This window comes from Diuraphis noxia, unplaced genomic scaffold, assembly GCF_037042655.1.
Source record: "Diuraphis noxia isolate RWA-SAM2 unplaced genomic scaffold, SU_Dnox_SAM2 contig0003, whole genome shotgun sequence".
Classification (NCBI taxonomy): domain Eukaryota; kingdom Metazoa; phylum Arthropoda; class Insecta; order Hemiptera; family Aphididae; genus Diuraphis; species Diuraphis noxia.
Genome location: NW_028301713.1, coordinates 38,118,628 through 38,142,686, shown reverse-complemented (window position 1 = coordinate 38,142,686; position 24,059 = coordinate 38,118,628). Strand labels below are relative to the sequence as shown.

Here is a 24,059-nt window from a genome sequence, read left to right as displayed (position 1 = left end):
CAATTATAATTTATATTAAAATATGTTTTAGATGGGCATAATATGGGACGTTTTTGTGTTTCTTAGAAAGCACTGAATATAAGTCTAAACGATTAGCTGATGTTCTGTTGACTACTCCTTAACATTGATTCAGCCAGCACGAGATGACAATCTTACAATAATGTCAGCAATATGTCTCGTGCCTTCTCAGGCCTACAAGCAAGAATCAAAAAGGTTAATCCATTGGTTGAGTATGTTCCTTATGCAGCTCATTCTTTAAATTTGGTTGGTAATTGTGCTACAAGTTGTTGCGAAGAAACTTATAATTTTTTTGAATGTTACAAGCTGTGTATTGTTTTTTTCTAAGTCAACTCAACGTTGGGAAATGTTAAATGTAACATGGGGTGTAAAATGTCCAAATACGAGCCTGAAAATAGGTTACTATAATGCATATTATGTTAAATTTAAATGCAATGACAGTTAACACTGATATGAAAAACTATTCTGAATGGAGATGATTTGTCAGTCTATAGGATATATTATATAACCTAAATTTAAATTATAATATATTTTTATACGCTCACAAAATGTTTTCCATATTGACTCTGGAATCACTATTTTTGGCACTTCATTGTATGATTATACTAAGAAGAAAAATTAGCAATCGATTGCTACCACCCCTAAATCATGGTTATTGAAAAAATAGAATAATGAAACTCATTTTGGTGGAACATTTCAAGAGAGGTTAAAGTCTATACTCAATTGTATCTATTGTACCGAACTCCCGAATCTGTCTCGGATCAATGCGGAAGTGGAATCGCCCATCAAAAGGTCTACCAATGTTATGGTATCATCACAATACGTATACTTATATTCTTATTATTACGCCAGCAGCGTTCAATCAATATCGTTCTGTACTTCTGTAGTCTGTGCCTCCTGACACCATGCTCTTCTTATATCCAGTCATCCAGATTGTACATAATCATTCGTATACCCGAATGTAAGTGCTATAGGTACGCTACAGCTAGTCAGTATTAGTAGTATAATCCATAGGGATTAGCACCATTGTTCATTAAAAAAATATTTACTCATTTAATTTCTATTTATTTAAATTATTTTGTAAAAACACAATCACACAAATAAACATATTAATAAATAGGCAAGAATCCCAACATTAAACCTATGCAGTGCTTAAACTGAACATAATTTTATTAATTTGTTTGATTCCATGAATTATTACATTGTACTGTGGCCTGGGGGTGGGTAGGAGAACGGCCACAAAAATGTACGTCGCCAGAAGTTGTACACATGCGTGCAACGCTATCTATTAACTATAAAGTTAATATACACTTAACATGGGTAGTTCATTGTGTTTTTGGAATTATCACATATTATTATCAATCATTATAAAATTGTATTATTTTATTATATTAAGTAATGACAAAGAAATAGTTGCGTCTTGTGTTTAATGTTCATGTTTATATAATATATATATTTCATAAGATTTTAGGATAAAATAATCAAGCAAACTATATTAAATTTATATACAAACTAACCGTTAAAAATCATTTACAATTTGTATAAATATTGAAATATATACGTAAACTAAGTTTATAATAATTAACTTCTAATAGTTTTAAAAAATGTGTCATTAAAAACTACTTAGTTCAACTTGTAATTAACTGTTTGGTTTTTATTCTTAGTGAGTATATAAATTTTAAAAAAATTACTGTGAAATCTTCAAAAAAAACCTGACTTTATCAAACTTCTGTTCATATGCTTAGACATAATTTAAGTGCAGTTATATATTTATAGTTTTAAATAATTAGCTAGAATACTCCTAAATTTTTTAAATTGTCTTTAGCAACCTTAGAAACTCTCCTTTACTTATTGGAATAAAAACAAATATTTCATATTTTATGCATACTGTAATCGTACTAAAATATTATTTGTAAATAAACTTAACCGTTACAGAGATTAAAGATTATTATTATAAGGTAATAGTAGTATAACAATATAAATAGTATATGAACAACAATGAAAATTATTTTGCCTTTTGTAACAATTGTTAATTATTAATTAAAATTTTTAGGTAAATTTCTTCACAATAAATTGAAGTTAACTCCAGTAACAAGGATATTCAAACAACTTAAAATCTTGCAATACAGAACAATAAATAAATTATACTTATTTTGTATAACATTAAACTGATAATAATGGTAAATAAGTGTAGTGTAATTGGATGCCAAAGCTTGTACATGAAAAAAAAAGTAAAATTACACAGGTCATTATATAATAAGTATATCACTCTTAATGCTTAAGGCATATTTTTTTTTTTAATGAATTTTTGATAAATATTAATTTATTTTCATTTCTACTTAAGATTTCCACTTGAAAGGGAAAACATTTTGCCTTCATGGATAGCTATAACTGGAAGAGAATCAAGTTGGAAACCTAAGAACAGTAGCAGATTATGTTGCAATCATTTTATTGAATCTGACTATAAACTTGGTCATAAAAAAGGTATTTTAAAACCAACAGCAATACCATCCATTGAATACCGAGTTATAATTCCGGTAAGTTGTAGTGATATTGAAGTATTAACAAATAAATTATTAAATACCATAATGGTATTGTTATTTAGTATTAACTTAATTCTAGTGTTAATTGCTTGAAACTTAAAATGTATTTAGGTTCTTAAATGGAAAATAAAAGATTACTATCTTTATAAATGTTATACTGTACCTATACTTATCTAGTAGGTACTATACTTACAAGTAACAATTTCTACCTACTTAATATATTTTAAACTTAACAATTATTGGCTGTTAATAGCAAATTATAACTATTATTAATTACTTCATCAAACCCCCATAGGTGTTATTTTTCTGGTGGATAGAGAGGTGGAGGCATATCAGAATATATTAATATAACTGGCCTACATATTGGTAATAAAATATATTATCAACCATGATTTAAAATCATAAGAATTTTCCAACAATTATACAAATATAATAAAGATACATATTATAACCTGAAGTTTGAATGAGGTCTCATTCTCATTTTTTTTTTTCGATCATTCAGATCACAATTAAACAGGTACAAGATCGCTAGATCGAGACATTGAATATCGCTTTTACATTATTTTGTGATTACATTATTAGAATTTGATAAATAAATTGTTCTAAGTTTATTGTGATTTGTGAGCCTGAAAAGGAAGTTAACATTACCTGTTATCAAAATAATGTGTTTGCTTAACAAGTTAAACAAAGCTCAAGCACACTCCAATTATAACCATTTTATTAGATTTGCATAGACTTTTTTGAAGTTTTATTTTTTTTGAAAAAAGTATTTTAATACTGATAAAATAGAATTTTATCATTATGCTATCATAATTCTTATTATTTTTTAAGACTGCGGATACTAGACAAAATTCACAAATCAAAAATCCAGATTTTTAATATTTAGCTATTCTTCATAAATTTTTGCCAACTTTATTGTATGTTAACCACTGAGTATCCTCCCTAATCTCACGATTCGTGTTTTTTACTTCTATTTATTACTTATCAAACCTATTCATTGTACAAAGAATATGTATAATTTAAAAATTTACTTCATTCAAAAAAAAATTTTAAATTTTAAATTTTAAAATAATATTAACATATTTTCAATTGGTTGTTTTAGTTGCTTATAAATTATAAGCCACTAAATTAAGTTTAAGTTATAACTTAGGCATATACTTTAATTCCATATCGAATTTAAAAATACCCACATAATTGTATTGTGTGAAAGCTTAAATGATTTCAAATCAGTTTTAGTTAAATTCTATACAGAAACTATTGTGATAATTAATAAGTAAGAAAAACATGTTCAATTCAAAAATTAAAAACCCACAGAGCGAATGATTAAATGATAAGACGTTCATTTTATACATGACATTTATAAAATCAATAAATTATTGAAATACCTTGAACTATTAAATATATAGTATTGGCTAATAATTTAGATAGAGATTTATTACCTACTTTACTATCAATCTTACATATGGATCAGTAACTGAATCAGTAAAATACTAAAATACTAACTGTAATTATTGTTATTATTATGAAATGTAATAATTAAGTTTTATTTGTGTTATAATGTGATTAATACACTATATAATATTGCACATTTAATGTTATAAATTTTAAATTTATTTTTAGAGATACAGAAGAGCCAATTCAGAGTTGTTTCCCGCATTAAATCAATTTAACAGCTTAAATACATTGATAAGTGTTGAACACAATGTGGTAATATTTAATATAATTTTATTACCTAAACAAATAATTGCTTATGTAAATTTTTCATTACAGATATAAGAAAATTTTGAAAACAATCAGACAGCTAGCTTTACCAACCTCGACAAATAGATATTTATACATTTAATGATTATTATATAGGTAGTATTATATCAAGGAAATAGTTCCATGAAAATCAAAAGTAATAAATATAATATTTTTAACTAAGTACTAATAATTTTATTCATGAAATTTGGATGTTATTATATTATATTGAGATTATTTTAAAATAATTAATTTAAAAATAATATTATAATAATAATAATAATAATATATTAATTGGTAATGTGTACTTAAATTTAATATTTTTGTTTCTAGACGATTTTGTTAAAGCTAAAGAAATATTAAGTAAAGCAGAGTATAGGTCGGATTTTGAAAGTGACTCTAGTACTGCATTGAAAATGCGCAAAGTTTATGCTGCAAAATCATTTAGTCATAGTGATGAATTTGATGAAAATGTTGATCCAATAAGTAATAATATTCCTCCATTTCCAAATCCACCTAGTAATTATATACATGAATCATAAAATTAAAATTATCAATTAAAATTAAAATACCTGGTTCAATTTCAAAGGATAATTGATTAATATGGAGATCAATATCTTCAAATAAATTTGGGGAAAATGAAGACAACTGTGGAACATTGAGTTCCAAGTTTTGACATCCTAAAAAAATTAAAGGAGAAATTGGATCATAATTAAAAGTACCAAGACATTTTTAAATTTTTTGGGATGGTGTACCGACTATCACTGGCTCTATAATAGTTAAATATTGAAATTAAATAACTGTAACATCATTAATAACTACTCAAAATTGTATGTTACCCAAATTAAATAAACATTTTTGAGATGAAACAACAGAAGAACATAATTGCTTTTCATAAATAGGTTTCTGGATGGATTTATAATTTTTTTACCTATGAATAGTTTTGACATTTCTGTAGTATCATATTTATGACATTTTTTTTTTTTTAACTATTAAACAAACGCTTTTTCTCACTATTATGTTTCTTAGTAGATGTATATTTTTTCTTTTGCTAAGTAAAATTATTTTAGTTTATTAAAAATCAATTTATTATTTTTATTTTATGATTCATGTATATATATAATTACTAGGTGGATTTGGAAATGGAGGAATATATTATTACCAAGATTATTACTTATTGGATCAGAATTTTCATCAAATTCATCACTATCACTAAATGATTTTGTTGCATAAACTTTGCACATTTTCAATGCAGTACTAGAGTCACTTTCAAAATCCGACCTAACTCTGCTTTATTTAATATTTCTTTAGCTTTAACAAAATCGTCTACAAACAAAAATATTAAATTTAAGTACACATTACCAATTAATATATCAAATGCATGTCACACCTGTTTTATTTAAATATCTTTTTAATATTATAAACGTCCCAAGTAGTTGTAGGTGTATTTGGAATTTCCATTGATACAACAGCACGGTCATAGAATTTGAAGTTTTTGTAATTTGGAAAGAAACTTGATTTTTCATTAATTAACCAATTACTTGGAATAATTTGTAATCCATCCTCAAATTCAACAACCAAAAATCTACAAATTTACATATTAATAATTTGTATATCATATATAAGTTTTATTTTAATTTGTACCATTATATTATTATTAAGTATTAAAATGTAGGTATACCTTGATTATTGTTAAGGTAACCATAATTAAGTAGGTACCTATAATTAGTATTTAGAAAAATTTACATATCTAGTACCTATATCATCACTATCAGAATGTAAAAGAGGAAAAACTACATATTTATTTATATTCCAAGGAAGTCTATAGGGAAAACATTTTTTTTTTTGCTCCTGACAAATGGACCAAGTACTTATTGATGACAATTTACCTACTACATAAATACCAAGTAATGATGATGGACAAGGAGTTTTATAAAGATTATCTTGCTCCAAAAATTGTTTTCCTTTTAAGCCAAATAATTTAGAATTTGTATCAAACAAAAATTCCTTAATTAAAATAATTTCACCAGTTTTTAATATACAACAGTTATTATTTGAGTTATTTGATATTAATGTAAATCCATTGAAATTGAAATAATTATTTTTGTTATTACAAGATTAGCACTATTCATATTTTTTATATTCCCAAACAATCCAATATTTTGTCATTCTACATATCGCCGACTAATTTGTTGTAATGGTTTATCACTTTTACGAATCATTTTTTTCGATTGCTGCATAAAATTTTCGAATTTGAAAGCACTAAATTGGTCAAGTTTTCCATGATATTTAACATCATCTGCCAAGTGTAAGAGTCCATGAATATATTATGAATACCATATACGAGTAAAACTTCAAAAGAAATAACAAAGTGTCTTAATAACTCTTCAGAATAGTTTATAAGTTTTAAATGTAATTAATTGGATGATAAGATAAATATAGCTACATGTAATGATAAAAAATGATTATAAATATCTTTAGAAACAATATCTTTAAGAACAACAGGGCCACTGTAAAGGAGAAATTGTCTAAATTCTGTGGCTTTCCATTGTTTATAAACCATTAATGATCGAGGCTTTCTTTGAAATTCTAGAGGCAAAAATATACTTACATGTTTCAAAAGCCTATCAGAAATAAGACATAATTTTCTAACCTGAAGTCTAACACTCAAACGATTAGTTGTCCATAGTTTAAATAGTTTTTTTACTACACCTAAGTATACGAGATGCATTTAATCTAATGGAACTTGTGCTACTAGATCAAAATTTGGAATGTCAATTATAGGGCATTCACCTAAATGATATTCATCAGAATAATTTCGAAAGTCATTATCATTTCGAAGTTTAGCAACTATTGGAGAAAAACATACTCCTTTATTATGATATTCTCCTTCAATACAACATTTAGTGCAGCTATAATACCCACTATGCCCTTTGACATTTAAAATAAATGATTTTGCTGGTGTGTCAGCGGTTAACATTCTAATTTTAAGCATTATTATTTTATTTTTTGCTTATAAGTTATTTGTAGACTTGATCCCCAACTCTCCAAGTCATTAATAAATAGTAATTATAATATATTATGTATAATAAATTGTCAATAATCAAATATTATGTTAGTATAATATCATAAGTTTAAAATTGTATAATTATAATATAATAGGTAACATAAATTATCAATAATCAAATATGTTAGTATAATATAGTACGTTTAAAATTAATTGTCATGCTTGTTCATTAACAATATAATATAATATGTATATAAATTAATTTATATATATAACTAGTTAGTATTTATACTTAATTTTGTGGTATATTTTTGAATTGAATTTTTACATAAATTAAATTCCTTTATTGCCTTTTTTTACATTTTAAATGCTTTTTTTATTAATTATATTGCCTTCTAATCCTAACCCTAATTATAACTATTAAGCTTTATGTATACAAAGAATTTTTGAAGAAGCTATTAACCAATATTGTCGACTAATGATGACACTGTTGATTTTGCTAATTATTAATTATATAGTAATTGGTAGGTACTTGTGTCAAATCCAAATATCCAATTTTATTTTTAAATAATATACTGTTTCAAATTTATCAGTATACATTATCAGCTGCAGTTCAGTTGGTAAAGATAAGCGATAATATTGATAAGAGCATAAGGCCGCCATCTTGTAGCATTCGGCGTTTTCTGTCTCTAGACGCTAGTTATACACCCGACCATAGTTGGGATTTTAATGGAGACCAGACCATGGTCGGACTGATAGCAGACACACGACCATGGTCGGACTGATAGCAGACACACGACCATGGTCGGACTGATAGTAGACACCCGACCATGGTCGGACTAATTTAATAGTCTGTAGACACACGACTATCATAATATAATTATAATAATAATTAATTAATATAATTACAGAATATAATATAATTAACCAACGTAAGGGAATGAATTATTATTAAATAATTTAATAATATTAACGTAAATAAAGTATAAACTAAAAAGAGGTAAGTGCTTTTATTATTATTATTTCTTTAATTTACATGTATCACAAAACCAATATTTCCCATTTTGTTTTAATTTGGCACAGTGCACATGATGCCAGACTAAACAAGAGTCACATAAAATTGAATTTTGATCAGCTCCTATGTCACTATTACATAATGGGCATACTCAGCTAATATTCTTTTTTGTTTGTTTAATTACTAAATAATAAACACTTTTTTAAAAAAAACACTGTTTATATCAATCTCACTTTCTATAATCCCATTAAACACATCTGAATAGTGTTTAACATCTTCTTTTTGGATTGTATACTTATCTTTCCTCACCTTGTTGACAACTGCCTTATTTGTGAACCAGTGAACCATTCTATATTCATATTTTCTTTAAGGGGGCTGCGGCACTACAATTTCTAAGGAGTTGTGTATAGGCAATTATCTACATTACTGTCTAGTGGCGTGTATGTATGTGTAAAGTAAATGAACGTTAGTGTGCGTGAGCCGTGAATTTCCACGAAACTTTAAACAATAGTAATGATAACGACGCCCAATATTTTAATAACTGCATAAAACCGGATTATATGACGCAAGTCCCCACGGCCATAACTTACATCTTCACGTAAATATGTACTAAAATACGTAAACATTTTTTTCACTGTTATTTAATATTTATTATTTATTAATTATTATAGTATTATACATAGGTTATGAACCAAAAAATGATTTGACCATCGTGATAAATGAATAATAAAAACATTTTTTTTTAAAGGGTTATAATTTATGTACTTTTTAAATTCTCGTAAATATTATATTTATTCGTTCAATATTAGACTGTCTTTTAAAACTTCGGATAAAAAGTATTCTGTAAAAAACGTTGTTAGTCGAGACTTCATATTTTTATTCCAGAAATCATTGTCTTTTTCAATTTTTTCATACATCAAACCTGTATACAAATAACTTATTTATTATACATTTAAATTAAAATCCTATTAGTTCAAAACAAAATAATATTACCTTTAGGTGTCCAGATACAAAAATAGCAAAATATTTTGAGTGTTAATGCAGTTGACCCTGGACTTGATAAAAGTAACTATCATTTCTTTTTAGATGTAGTTGACCGTTTTCAATAGTGCAACTTTTTATTTTTTTCATTAAAATTCCTTCTTGAGTAAAACTCTTAGCAGACGCTGGACATTTAATTTCGACAAGACTATTATTGTCTATTAGTCCATCGGGAGACGCCGCTAAAAATTATAAATTTGCATCTACAAATAAACCTGCATTTTCAATTTTTTTTTCCAATTTTTTTCTCCAATTCTTCTTTAGCCATATCTTCGTGTGCAATTCCATATCGCGTAGCCGCATTACCACTTAAAGTCCCATACAACATTTCTTTTATTACCTTTTCGCGAGACGTGGTTTGGCGCATTTTACATAATTCACCAAACACTGAAGCAGTGAGTCTAAAAAATAAAAATGTAAGTATACATTTTAAAACATTTAAATCTCATATAAACTTATTATTTTGTTAAAAAAATATGAAATATCTACCTTTTTTTTTGCTCCAAATGCCATTCATCACATTGATGTTGTCTTTTAGTATTCATCTCTAAGTTTTTCAGTTAATTTTCAATTGTCCATGAACTTATTTTTTATTTGTTAGATTTCAACATCAGTAAGTTCAGAAAGTGGGTCATGAGACACATTTCCATAGTTTTCATCAGGTCCTCCTATTGTTGTACATTTTTTCTATTTTTTGGTCCACTAAAAAGACATCGCCGTCGTTTTCGAGTTTCAGCTCTTACTACTCGTATATGCCTTTTAATATACATTTTTGTAAATCTCCCTCGGCTTTTATTTGTTACATGTTTATTAAACAAAGAAAGACGGTTTGGTCCTGAATTATATGCAGTGACTGCTGCGCTACACCTTAGTTGATAAGACCCTTTCAATGAAAAATGTACGCGTTTCCCTCCGACATATTTGGTTAAAATTAAATTATAAAGTTCAAAAATTTTTCTATTTATATCTAAGTCTTAAAAATATATTAAAAAATTCCCCTTAAATTTTCCTAAATTTAACAAATAATATAAATAAGTTTACTGGAAAGTCAAGTTAATTTTTACGTGCGTTTGAAGTTACATATTATATATTCACTCGTAAATTAACAAATTCTCATACAACAATTATTTTCTTATATTGTCGTTATTCAAAAACTATTAACTTGAAATTTATATATTATGAGTTATTTATAGTTAATTTTTAGTTTTTTATTCTATAAATCATAAATGTCATTCATACATACGGTACACAAATAAAAATTACATACCTTTCTTTTGACCTTTACAAAAATACGATTGGCATTTAGTGTGGTCTCCGAAAACATGATTAGGTCCGTTTGTTATATCTGCTTTGAGTAAATCACCATTGTCAGATACAGAACTTATCTCCTTAATAATAAATTCTTTCATCTGTTCATCAACATTTTGGTCACCTTATGCGTTTACAGTAATAAAAAAATTATGATAATTTTATAATACTTACGATGTGGCTCGTAGATCTTCACTAATTTTGTTTTTTTTTTAAATACCACCATGAATACACTTAAGTTTTAAAAAATAATATTTTAAGCACTCAGGAGTAAATTCCAATTTCTTGGGGTATTTTACTCGAGCTACTTTTAATGTACGAGAATCACTTGTTGAAAAGTCATAATAAGTTGATTTTTTATACTGCTCTAACTTAACTAAAAAGTCGGCATATGTGTCAAATGTATCACCAATTTTCAACATTTTCATAAATATATAATAAATATAAAATATAAAGTACAACTTTAGATAATATAACAGGTCACTGCATATAATATAGTTAAAAGAACACTGTAATAAAGTAACATACAAGCTTTAGTTCAATACATCCTAATACCTGGTGTTATCTTGAATGTCGGAGTTGGGTGTATGTTCTATTGTACTCTACTATTATAGTCATTATTGTTTAAAAATTATCTTAATAGCATCAATATAAGGGTAGTATATATTGGGTTTTACTTCAAGGCCAGTTTAAATTTAAAAATTATGCAAATTCAAATACAAATCGCCGCGCATTTAATAAAAATATGGTCGTGTGTCTACTATCAGTCCGACCATGGTCGGGTGTCCATTAAAATCCCGACTATGGTCGGGTGTATATACACAGCTTAAATGGAAAATGATTAAAACAAGAATGGGATTTCAATATTTTTAATAATTCTGATAAAGATATATGAGAAATATTTTCTTCTACAGCCCAGGCAACAATTAAATCTTTGAAATCAGTGTTTAAATTTGTAATAGATAATGTTTTATTAAAATCATTATTAGTAAATTCAATAGAAAATGTAGTATCTATCATAGGATCTGTAGATTTGTTTAATTTATTTAAAACTGTATGAGTAAAAGAATTAAGGGAACTATCATTAATGTATGATGTAGCAATTTGATTTTCAGAAACATCTGATTGATTAGTTTGACTAGTAACATTTCTGGTGGGATTAATTAAATAATCAACTTCATTGTTTATTAATCTTTGCTGATGTCTATAAGAAATAGAATCAATTGATTTAACCATTTTTTTCGCACAAATTCTATAAAAAATAAAAATATTTTAATTAGGTACTGACCATTGACCAAACTAATAACTACCTATCTCAAGAAAAAGATTGATAATACGTATCACAACATTATAATAAAACCAATATTGTAATAATACATAAATAGGGTTTTCACACTATAATACCACAGAACAATAATAATACTATATAAATGCTAAGTAGGTACTTACTTTTTAAATAAACATTTCTCATTTGACGACATATTGTTAATAAATGAATAAGTCGCTGGTATTATAATGGTATTATGTACTGTAGACTTGCGGCAACCAAAAAAATGTACAATTTCAGATGACTTGTGTAGTTGTGTAATATTATTCGACGACGAAGAACTTCAAGAAGCGAGATGACACACTGCAATGCGGGCAGGTATTACTGTATTAGACATTAGAATGGCAGACGGCTGTGCTACAATTTACAAAACGTAATATCTTATCTTTTCTATGCGTATAAATTTAGTTCGTTGCGACGTGGAAACTGGAAAGTACAAACTCTTAATAAAAATAATATCTTATACTTCGGATAGGTAACACTGAAAATTGAAAATATAACATTCGTTGAAGATTCAAGGTTCAAATTCACAAAACATAACTGACAAAAAACATGACATGCTTACTTTACTGTTTAGTGTTTACGTTCAACTGTCTACTTATTATTATTTAGATAATTATGTATATCTCAATATCAGAACTCAGCCACCCGAACCGACACGACGAACATTGTGCAGCCGCGTCAATTATCTATAGTCAATACAATACAATAAAATAATTTAGGTACGATAGCAAATAATTGCGTATCACAAAAACCGCGTATACAGTTAAACCGTGTATAGTGTATACCAATCAGTGGCGTAATTTGGCCATGTTTGTGGGGGGGGGGGGATAAAATATTTTAATTGCCTATAAGCTATACCCCCTCCCATAAAAAAAATAAAAAGTATTTATTATAAGCACATTTCAGAATTCAGAGTAATATAATAAGTACACATGAGACATGGAATAAATTCCGATTAAGTGTACAAATCGATAAGTTATTTTTAGTTCAATATGACTACGGTAAAATATTAGGATAGGATAAGATAGGACAGATATGACAATAGTCTTTCGATCGTCGTCGATCCACGATAAAATAATACTTTACTGCTCTGTGGTTTATTTTTGTACCACTACACAATGCATAAACAAAATCAAAACTTACACAAAACATATTTATATTGCAATAGTGATACTTATAAACTTGCGTGGCTGCATTTAAAACGAACTAGGTGCGAAGTATTTATGTACAACTAGCATAAAGGATTTGTTTTTTTTGTATTATTTCTATAATGTATAAAATATAGGCTATTTATAATAATATTAATTCGCCGAGGTATTTGATTTCAATATATAAATTTATATATAAAAAAAAAAAATAATAATATTATTAGATAAAGAAGTACATAGGTATGTAGTTAATCAATCTTAAAAAAAAGGTCATGGGGGGATACGACACCCAAATCCCCCCCGTAATTATGCCACTGTACAGCAGAGTGATATCCACTTTTTATTAACCTCGATAAGTGACATGAGTGCATTATTATACAATATTTTTGGATTATTATTATTTTTTTCACGTAAAATATATCTTATATTCTAATAGATAAACTTATGCCTACTTCCTATAATTCTGATATAAAATAACTATTATAATTTTATGATAACATGAAGTTTTTTTTGTAAAAAAAGGTATTTGACAAAAATTTGTAGAGATTCCCCGATTTCTAAAAATTTTTCATCGGGTTCTACAAACGGTTAAGAACCGCTGCCTTGACGATTGAAGTTTTAAATATTTTTAATTTGTTTTTGTGTTGATGTCAATAAAAAATCTTTAAGACAATAGATTCTTTATAAATTTTTAGTATAGCTTTTTAAACAGTTATTTTTATAGACATTTGAAGTTAAAATTTGGACAAAACAAGATATTTAAACGAATAATAATAATTTTAGTCATTTTGTAGAAAACTGTCTAAAAAAGTCTTCTCTGAGGTTCGTTTTAGGTAATAGGTTGTCAATTATTCAAATTTAACTCATACATTACTACATTACGGTATAACAGTAACTTATTACTTGAATTCTTACTCAATGAAAATGTATACAGTCGATAGTTAACACTACAGTGGAGTGCACTCTTTTTTAGGTACTTACATTTTTCAGTATGAAGATTTTGTATATAGTTGGATAAATTATGTGGTGCTGAATACCTTGTTGTTAAAACACGTTTTTAAATATTTTTAATGTTTCTAAAGAAATAAATGTATGAAAAAATAAATAATGTATAATCGAGTTTGTTGGATCATTGTTAAAAGTGTCATGATTTTTATTTGAATACACATTTGTATTATAATATACAATTTGTATTTTAAACTTCACCAGTAAAAGTGTAGAAATCAATAAGTTATTTTTAGTTCAATAGGACTACGGAAAAATATTAGGATAGGATAAGATAGGACAGATATGACAATAGTCTTTCGATCGTCGTCGATCCACGATAAAATAATACTTTACTGCTCTGTGGTTTATTTTTGTACCACTACACAATGCATAAACAAACTCAAAACTTTCACAATACATATTCATATTGCAATAGTGATACTTATAAACTTGCGTGGCTGCATTTAAAACGAACTAGGTACGAAGTATTTATGTACAACTAGCATAAAGGATTTGTTTTTTTTTGTATTATTTCTATAAAGTATAAAATATAGGCTATTTATAATAATATTAATTCGCCGAGGTATTTGATTTCAATATATACATTAAATTTATATAAAAAAAAAAAAAAAAATAATATTATTAGATAAAGAAGTACATAGGTATGTAGTTAATCAATCTTAAAAAAAAGGTCATGGGGGGATACGACACCCAAATCCCCCCCCCCACACCACTGATACCAATGGAAGGTAAGTCATTTGAGACTGTACTAAGATCATCCTTAGAATGACCTCATTGAGCATTCTATTAGGATCCGATAACCTTAGACTAAAATACTATTTGCTCTGATAGCTAGGGGTACATTTGTAATGTAATTGAATACAATTTGTAATTCTAATTTCAGCATTTATACACCTCCAAAAACTTATAAAATAACTTTATTTTAAAACTTTATAGTCATATAAAATAGCTGTAGGACGACCGACAATAAATTGGGATTGATTTTATTTAATTGCTTTGTATATATAATATTTTACCTAATTACATTACCATAGCAAACTCATTTAATTTTTTAGATTCTAAGTGTAATGATAATAATTCATAATTTATAGTTATTATATTCATTAAGTAGGTATATAGGTACTTATTATTTACTACCTATGTCGAATAAAATCAGTAGGTATATATTATGTACCAATGTATTTGTATGGAATGTGGATACTCTCTTGCTTTACTATCTTTTACCTAGTAATAAAAATAAGTAAATAAACAATAAATAAAAATATCTCCAATTTTATATATATAATACATTACAATAAATACTTAATATAGGGTATGGACCAATCGCGCCTCTTATATTTTACAGTTAGTGTACCAATTACCTACGCTTACGCTCTTTATATTTTACTTAATATATTTCAAATAGAGCATATTTAACAAAATAATTAACAATCAATTCTTATACCGAGAAATATAAATCTGGTGAAATTAGCAGAAAAGAATTTTTGTAAAAAATATTGTGAAAATGTTTAAATATGAATTATAATATTATTATGTACTTACCTATTAATACTCCCAAAAAATCATTTATGTGTGTATATATATGTTTATTATATTTATAATTACGATTTAATTTTAAATAATTGTCGATCAAACATGTGACCGGTTAGTGTACCTATTAATTTATTTTTATTATATTTTTTTTTTGAATCAGCATAATATGTTATTATAATAATAATTATATTATTATACCTCGTGGTGAACAAATATATTATTCTGTAAACTAACCAAATTATATTATTTTAAATTGTAATGCCATGATCAAATTAATATTTAAAAAATTATTATTATTCTTAAGACGAGCAAAATACAAACATCATGATTACCTTAAACTCAAAATCTAATTACTTTATGATTTAACCACCTATTCTCTTATTATTATTAATATTATTTTATTTTAGTTTTCATTAATTAAACTGTATAATGGCTATAAGTTCCACCGACTTGGGCTTAGGGTCAACACGTGGCTTATATAGGTCATGAGTAGAGCGAGGATTTGTATGCATTTGCATATTTATTCTGGTTGATCGTATGATAGCTTAGTGAGCACAAAATTTGTTTCATGACAACGATTTAAAAAATGAAACTTTATTAGTGCATATTTTTGCATATTTCGTCATTTTTCTATTTTAAGGGCTTATTTTACAATTTTAATTGCATATTTTATCTTTTAGTGCATATTTCGATGTTTATTTTGTTTTATTGGACATTTTTTAAATTTATACTATTTTCAATTACAATATAAGAAAAAATAAATTATATTTTTATAGTTTCGATTATTTCGATTAATATCAAAATATCAAAATATAGGTAAGTACATTTATTTTAGGAGACATTTTTTATATAAATTGATCCCTTTTTTTTTATAGATTTTATAGATTTTTTTTATAGATTAACGCTACCTGAAAATCAGGGCTTGAAACCGTTTTCAAAACCGATTTCAGAAACCGGTATAAACCGTTTTAAAACCGAAACCGGAACCGAAATCAAAACTGAAACCGGAAAAAATTAGATACCGGTATTAAAGTCAAAACCGAAACCGGAAAAAATTGGATAACATCCACTCTGGATTACTCTAACATAAAACATAATCATTATTATATAATAATATTTATAAAACCTTTGTTATAACATATTCATTGAAATTACTACTCAGTATTGGTTTAATAATTAATATTCAAGTTTGTTCGATGAACAAAAAGTTATCTCTTCTGACATTGCTCAACTTAACGCAGAATAATGGTGTATTATTATTTTTAATTTAAACAATACATTTATTATTATCGAAGTATAATATAGTAAAATATGATTTATAATATAATAATATTATAATAATATAATATTTATAATTTTATTTATCTACCAAACATTTTCAATAAAACTAGTAAGATACTAAGATTTACTCATTTAAAAAAATGCTTTATTCAAATACCTGAGGTAGGTAACCTGCTGTAATATACCTATTTATGAATTAAAAATTACATAATTAATTATGATTTTTTTTATTATTTGTATGATTTTATATAGGTATTTGTTAGTTTAATTATTTTTCATTACCTAGTTAATGAAGCAACTTTGATGACTTATAAATCAGTAAAAACCTAACCACAATATTGTTATTTATTATTATGAATAAAAACTAAATATTAAATAAACAACCGAGTTATTAATTAAATGCATAAAATCATAAATCATAAATACAAAATATGTTATTGGAAATAGAACAAAATAAATATGCCAATCGATAAAATCCAATGCAAAGTATGGTGCCAAGAGAATATTAACCAAGAGTGATTTAAAAATATTTACGTTTAATTGAATCTTTTCCAAATCGTCTTCAGATGTATTTTTATAATAATTTATTTGTTTTATATGTAAAAAAAATATACATACCTATATTAAAAGTAGATCGTTTAAATGCATATTAGCAACTTTTAAAATTGAAAATGTTATTAATATTCAAAATAATTCATAGCACCAAAATTCAGTATTGATAAAAATTACGATATGTACCTATGCATTCTAGACCCCTGAAAAAATTGTTTTTTTCGTAACTTCTATATTTTTTCGTCAAAGTTATCTCATATCTTTAATCATCATTCATCAGTATAAGTAGGTATATCATAAATATGATATACAATATTAACAGCTTTTTAAAATGAACAATACATTTGATTAAGTTTACATAATAGGTACCTAGTAATTTATTTAAATGTTGAAAATATATTGACTATTTTAAATGCTACCTATGTTTGACGTAATAAAATACGAATACATTAAAGATTGCATTATTCTTAAAATAGAGGGTGTCCCACAGAGATCTGACATTCTGACAAATGAAATAACTTTAGTTCTAATCAATATTTAAAAAAAATTTATTTTAAATCTAATTAATAGACATTTGCACTACATTTTTAGAATGCATTTTTTATTTTTTATTTTTTAATACTGAAAATAAAAAACTTAAAAATTGATAAAATTTTTTTCGAAATATTCAATATAGCCAATTTGTAAATCTGATTTTTATAAAAATTTATATGGTAAAAACACTTATTTAAATCAAATGTCTGATTTTTTACAATTTTTTTAAATATCAATATTTTCGTTAAGTAAATTACGATCTAGTTTATGTTAGAAACCTTGTAATTTCAAATAATAATAAAGTTTTTTTTAAATATTTTATAAGAACATTTTTAAATAAGTGCGTGTTAAAATCTAATTATTTTTTTATTGTATTGATTTTAATAATATGTGATGTATAAACTATAAATTACTATAATTTACCAAACGAAAATATTGTAAAAAATCAGCCTTTTGACAAATAAGTGTTTTTACCATATAAATTTTTCTGAAAATCAAATTTACAAATTGGCTGTATTGAATATTTCGAAAAAAATTTTTATCAATTTTAAGTTTTTATTTTCAGTATTAAAAAATAAAAAATATATTCTAAAAATGTAGCGCAAGTGTCTATGGATTATATTTAAAAGAAATTTTTAAAAAATATTGATTAGAACAAAAGTTATTTCATTTGTCAGTAAGTCAGATCTCTGTGGGACACCCTGTATAACTTTTTTTTCAACTTTACACAACTTGCCAGACAAAATCAATCATGGAAATCTAAGCCAAATAATAATATATTATTTCTTTCGCTTCACTTCTTTTCCCTATAATACCTAATAGTAAAAAAGCGGGTAAGTCGTAGATGTCGCTCTGCTGTACAGTAGGTTACTGTAATGGATGGGATTAAATTTGAATGCAATGATAGGTATCATTGTATAGGAAAAACGATTCTGAACGGAGAGATTTGTCAGTCTAGGATATATTATATTTAAATATTTTCATATATTCTATTTTGAGACAAATAAATTATTTTTCAATTAAGACACATAAAACGATTCGTTTCTATGTATTTTAAATATTTTTATCAGATATTAAAGCATCTTAACATATTATGAGAACTATAGTATAAATTTAAGTTTTTTTACCAAGTGAAAAGGTATTTCTCGACAGTAACTTTAAAAAAATTCAAAAGATTTCTCAACACCATAAGTAGTAAAATAGCTAAAAAAATAAAATCGATTTTTTTCAAAAATTGGTGTTGCATGAACGGGTAAACGGTACCTTGTTTTTATTTTTCAAGACTTTCAAAAACTTCTGGAAATTTTCAATATTGATCTTTAAAAAGCTTCAACTAGATTCACTTTTCGATCAGAATAAATGCTGTTATCGAAAATCGGAGCATTTTTAATATCCACTCAAATACCGTAAAACGGGGTAACTTTGTACTATTTTACAGCATTTTTAAACTTTACGACCAAGTATAACTAGGTTGCACGAAAAAATACTAAAATGAAAAAAAATTTACATAATTGTGTGGGTTCATACATGCCCTCTGCGGAATAAAATTTCCAATTTTTTTTATTTTTTAGTCATAAAAATTTTTACCAAAAAAATGGGCCAATGTTATCCGGGAATTGGGTAACCTTGTCCCACCTCCAAATATCGCTATAGATTTGCCGTTTATCCTACTTTGGGCCAAAGTTGGTCTATATGCAAGGTTAATTAGCAAGTACCTGAAACGTAATTTAACCAGGTTTTATGGTAAAACAAGCTATAATAACGAATAAAAAAAACATTTTTTTGAAAAAAAATGTATTTTAAATGTTTATTACATTAATTCAAAAAAATAAATAAATCTGCACTACTTAGATACTAAAAAAAAATTATTTTCAGTTAATACATAAAAAGTTAATTAATTAAACAAAATCTTCGAGTTCTGGCACACGGAAAAACTTTCGTTTGTCTAATATGGGTGGTTTGATTTTCCTTATAACGTCAGTCCACTCGTAGTCGATGCAGTCCTTTTTGTTTGGCCACCTCCAACTTTTTAACATCTTTTCCATAAATTTTACCCCTAATGTTGATGACAGACAAAAAGTATTATTAATTATTATTATGTATATTGTATAATTATTATAATTGATAATATATTCAATTCTCTATTGTAGATCTATCTTCTCTACACCATACTTAATATTTAATTTTTTTTTCATATATATTATAATATGGGTATCTACATAAATATAATTAAGATTTTTTGTTTGGGAATTTAAGACTTGGGTGTACGTGTACCTACTTGGCCCAACTGGCCCAAGTAACTTGGGACTTGGGTTAGTAAGTAGTAGCAGTTCCAATATTTGAGCTTTTATTAGTAGTTTGACTAGTACCTTTTACCTATTGTACTAAATTGTACCTATATATATGTATCAATTAATAATTGAATATATAAATATCATACATTTTATTTAAATCAATATATTTGTACGATATGGCTGAATAGTGAATACCATATATTAATATTGGTCTTGAATAAGGCATGGTTAATCAATTTTTCCAAAAACATTGCATGTAGTTATCATAATTCATAATACTTTATAGTTTATATTATCATAGATATACATATACCTGGTTTGAGGATAAATCGTTATCATTATGCGATTTCATAAAAATTTAAAACTCAAACGCTCAAAACATTTTTCCTATAATGAAGTTTCAAATTTTCTCTATAGCTATTTGAAGCAAAACTTATGGAAAACTTAATGTTAAATTTTATAACCTTAGATATAAATACAAACAATATTATGAGTTTTGAACTACAAAATAATTTGCAAATATTCATGGTTTTGACGAATTTTTGTCAATATTTGAAATTCGAATGCTAATAAAAATGTAATTTGAATTTTCGGTGATGGACATTTTTTTTGTGATAAAGATTGACAAACTTGTAAGGAGCCTTGTATTAAATTTTCAAATCTTAGGTATTAAAGGAAAATTTTTTATGAAAATCTAGAATAAAATAATTTACGAATTTTCGTGATTTTGACGTATTATGTCAAAATTCAAAATTTGAATGCTTATAAAAAAAATTGTGACTATGAATTTCTTTTATTTTTCAAATGTTATTGTAAAACTATATTATGAGCCTTGTATTAAATTCTCAAATCTTAGAATTAAAAAGAAAAACTTTTATGAATTTCGATCTAAGATAATTTGAAAATTGCCGTAATTTTTACGTATTAAGTCAATATTTGAACTTCAAATACTAATAAAAAAAAATTGTGCCCATGTATTCTTATAATTTTTTAATCACTATAATAATAACTTATGAGGAACTCTGTATTAAATTTTCAAGTATTTTGATAGGGCCAAAAAATTTTTATCGACATTTCAAAAAAAAATTTTCAGTAAAATTGAAAATTTCAGTTGTCTATAAATATCTCAAAAAAAGTCAAAATATTTTGAAAATTAAATCATGTAAAGTAAATGCCAATCTAAATAACTGGTAAAATTTTTATTTATCTACGACTTATACTTTTTGAATAATAACAAATATTTAAAATCGTTTGAGGATAAATCGTTATCGTTACGCTATTTCATAAAAATTTAGAATTCAAACGCACTTAAAATTTTCCTAAATGATTCTTTGAGTTTTCACTATAGATATTTGAAGGAAACTTATGGAAAACTTAGTGTTGTATTTTTAATCCTTAGTTATAAACACAAAAAGTTTTATGATTTTTCAACTTCAAAATTACTTGCAAATTTTCGCGTTTTCGATAGATTTCGTAAAAAATTGAACTATAAACGCTTATAAAAAAAAATTGTGACTAACGGTTTTTAATTTTTTTAGCTACAATAAGAAAAACTCATAAGGAACCGTGTATTAAATTTTCAAGTTTTTTGGTCGTCCAACAGTTTTTTACCGACACTTCAAAAAAAAATTCTCAAAAAAATCGTAAAATTTCAATGGTCTATAAATAACTCAAAAAAAGTCAAAAATTTTTGAAAATTAAACTGTATATAGATATCACAAACATTAACATTTGGTGAAAATTGCAAGTATTTACGGTGATTAGTTTTTGTATTACAACCATACAAAAATATCGATTTGGTCGAAAACTGGTTTTGCGTAAAAATTCCCGTTTTTCTGTCATTTTTTTTTTGCTTTTCTCGATTTTTTTGAAAACTGTTTACTTTTGACCTCTATATGCACCAAGGATATTTAATTTTACATCGGAAGCCACCCCCAAAGTTTGAAATTGAAGCATTATTTCGACTAGTTATGCTGTACACAGAAACAAAAACAAACATAAAAAAAAAAACCCACATCATTGTAAAATCAATTCATTCATCACTTCGTTCAGAATCTAAAAATAATATAATTATAATTTATAAACATCTTCGAAGTTATATATATAATTAATAACTAATAGAATATTATATATATATTTTACTCGACATATACAAATGGAAAAGTAGAAGAGAGATGATGCATGTTATTAATAAACAAAATTCGTATTAGCAATCTATTTCGCACATAATATATAGACTACCTACCTACCTCCGTAGCCCGTAGGTTAATATTATAATATAATAATATTTCAAACAGACAACTTTCAATTTTTAGCAATTTCGATTAATTTTAATTTAACAAATAACTTTATTATCTCTACGATATTTTTGTTCTTCATCGATAGACTTCCTATTTTGATAGGTCAAACATCTTATACCTAGACTATAATACTGGTATATAACAACTTGGCGAACAATTGAAAAAAATCACTCACTTCTTATTTTGAGGCTTTTAAAAGTAAAAATACATTTCTCACTTCGCTCAGATTATACAACAATAAACTCTAGTATAAAATCTATGCCCGCTTTTAAACTACATATTATTTAAGTTAAACCATAAATATTAAAATAAATACTAAAACTCTGAAAGTCCGTTGAAGATGTATAATTAATCAGCTAATAAAAAGTTTAGTTTAAATTTACAATAATAAGGTATATCAGATATTTACATCAAATTGTTCATCACAAATAAAAAAAAAATACGAATATAATGACGTTTATATTACAGTTTTGCTCATTCCAAATTCTACCAGATGGGCCGTATATTGCTATAATCTATAGTTCTCGTGTAGGAGATATAGGAATATATTTTAGTGTTTTAACTAAAATACTTGAAGTACCTATACCTATACCATCTACCAACTATACCTATTTACATAAATCTCATATAATAAAACGCTATATTAATATAATGTTTATAACTTAAATTGGTACTAAATCTGTCGATACTCAGTAAAATATTTACATTGTATTTCACTTGGATCGACAGCCAGATACGTATACATATATATATATTTCCCGCTTATATGTTTGTCTGTTATAGAATTAATTGCCCTAAATATCTAAAATATACCTCACTGACTAAATTGTCACATAATTACCTATTGTAAAATTTAATTTAATCATATGAGTATGCCAAAAAATTAAATTTAAATATTTAAACATAATTTCTTAAGAACTAAAAAAAAATATATTTACCTATTATATTTATTAGTAATTAATAACTAAATATTGGTATACATTAAAACTCAAAAATACTTATTATTCACTATAATTAGAATATTATTGTACGATTGGACTCCGAACATGGGAGTAATAACGAGTCACTTAAAATGTAAGTCAATGCTTAATATTTTTCAACTTTTTATCTGATTAAGAAGTTTAGAAAGTTTTTTTTATGTTTTTATGAATGAAAACGATCTCTCTGATATACTGCGGAATACCCACGAAAATTCTTAATGCTATATTAACATTTAAAAGTATTTTCATACATAATGATTTTTTCTCAGATTGGAAATAAATTATCTATGTCAACATATAAATCACTACTCACTATTCAGTAATTAAGATTTTAAATGTAAATATCTAGTGCCACTGTAGAAAATTGTGGCAAATAGTTGCTGCATAAAAATACGCCACTGAAGTTGACAAGTATTAGATTAGTTTA

The 24,059-nt window shown here is 25.6% G+C and overlaps 1 protein-coding gene across 1 annotated transcript; it reads left to right on the top strand.

The window, feature by feature from the left end:
* Positions 1-1,876: 1,876 nt before the first annotated feature.
* On the top strand, positions 1,877-4,444 carry LOC149057316 (peroxynitrite isomerase THAP4-like). The gene is made up of 5 exons (XM_089224864.1): positions 1,877-1,976; positions 2,072-2,263; positions 2,363-2,555; positions 4,182-4,268; positions 4,332-4,444. The coding sequence occupies exons 2-5, from the start codon at positions 2,196-2,198 to the stop codon at positions 4,335-4,337; spliced, it is 354 nt and encodes a 117-aa protein (XP_089080990.1). The 5' UTR covers positions 1,877-1,976; positions 2,072-2,195; the 3' UTR covers positions 4,338-4,444.
* Positions 4,445-24,059: the final 19,615 nt, after the last annotated feature.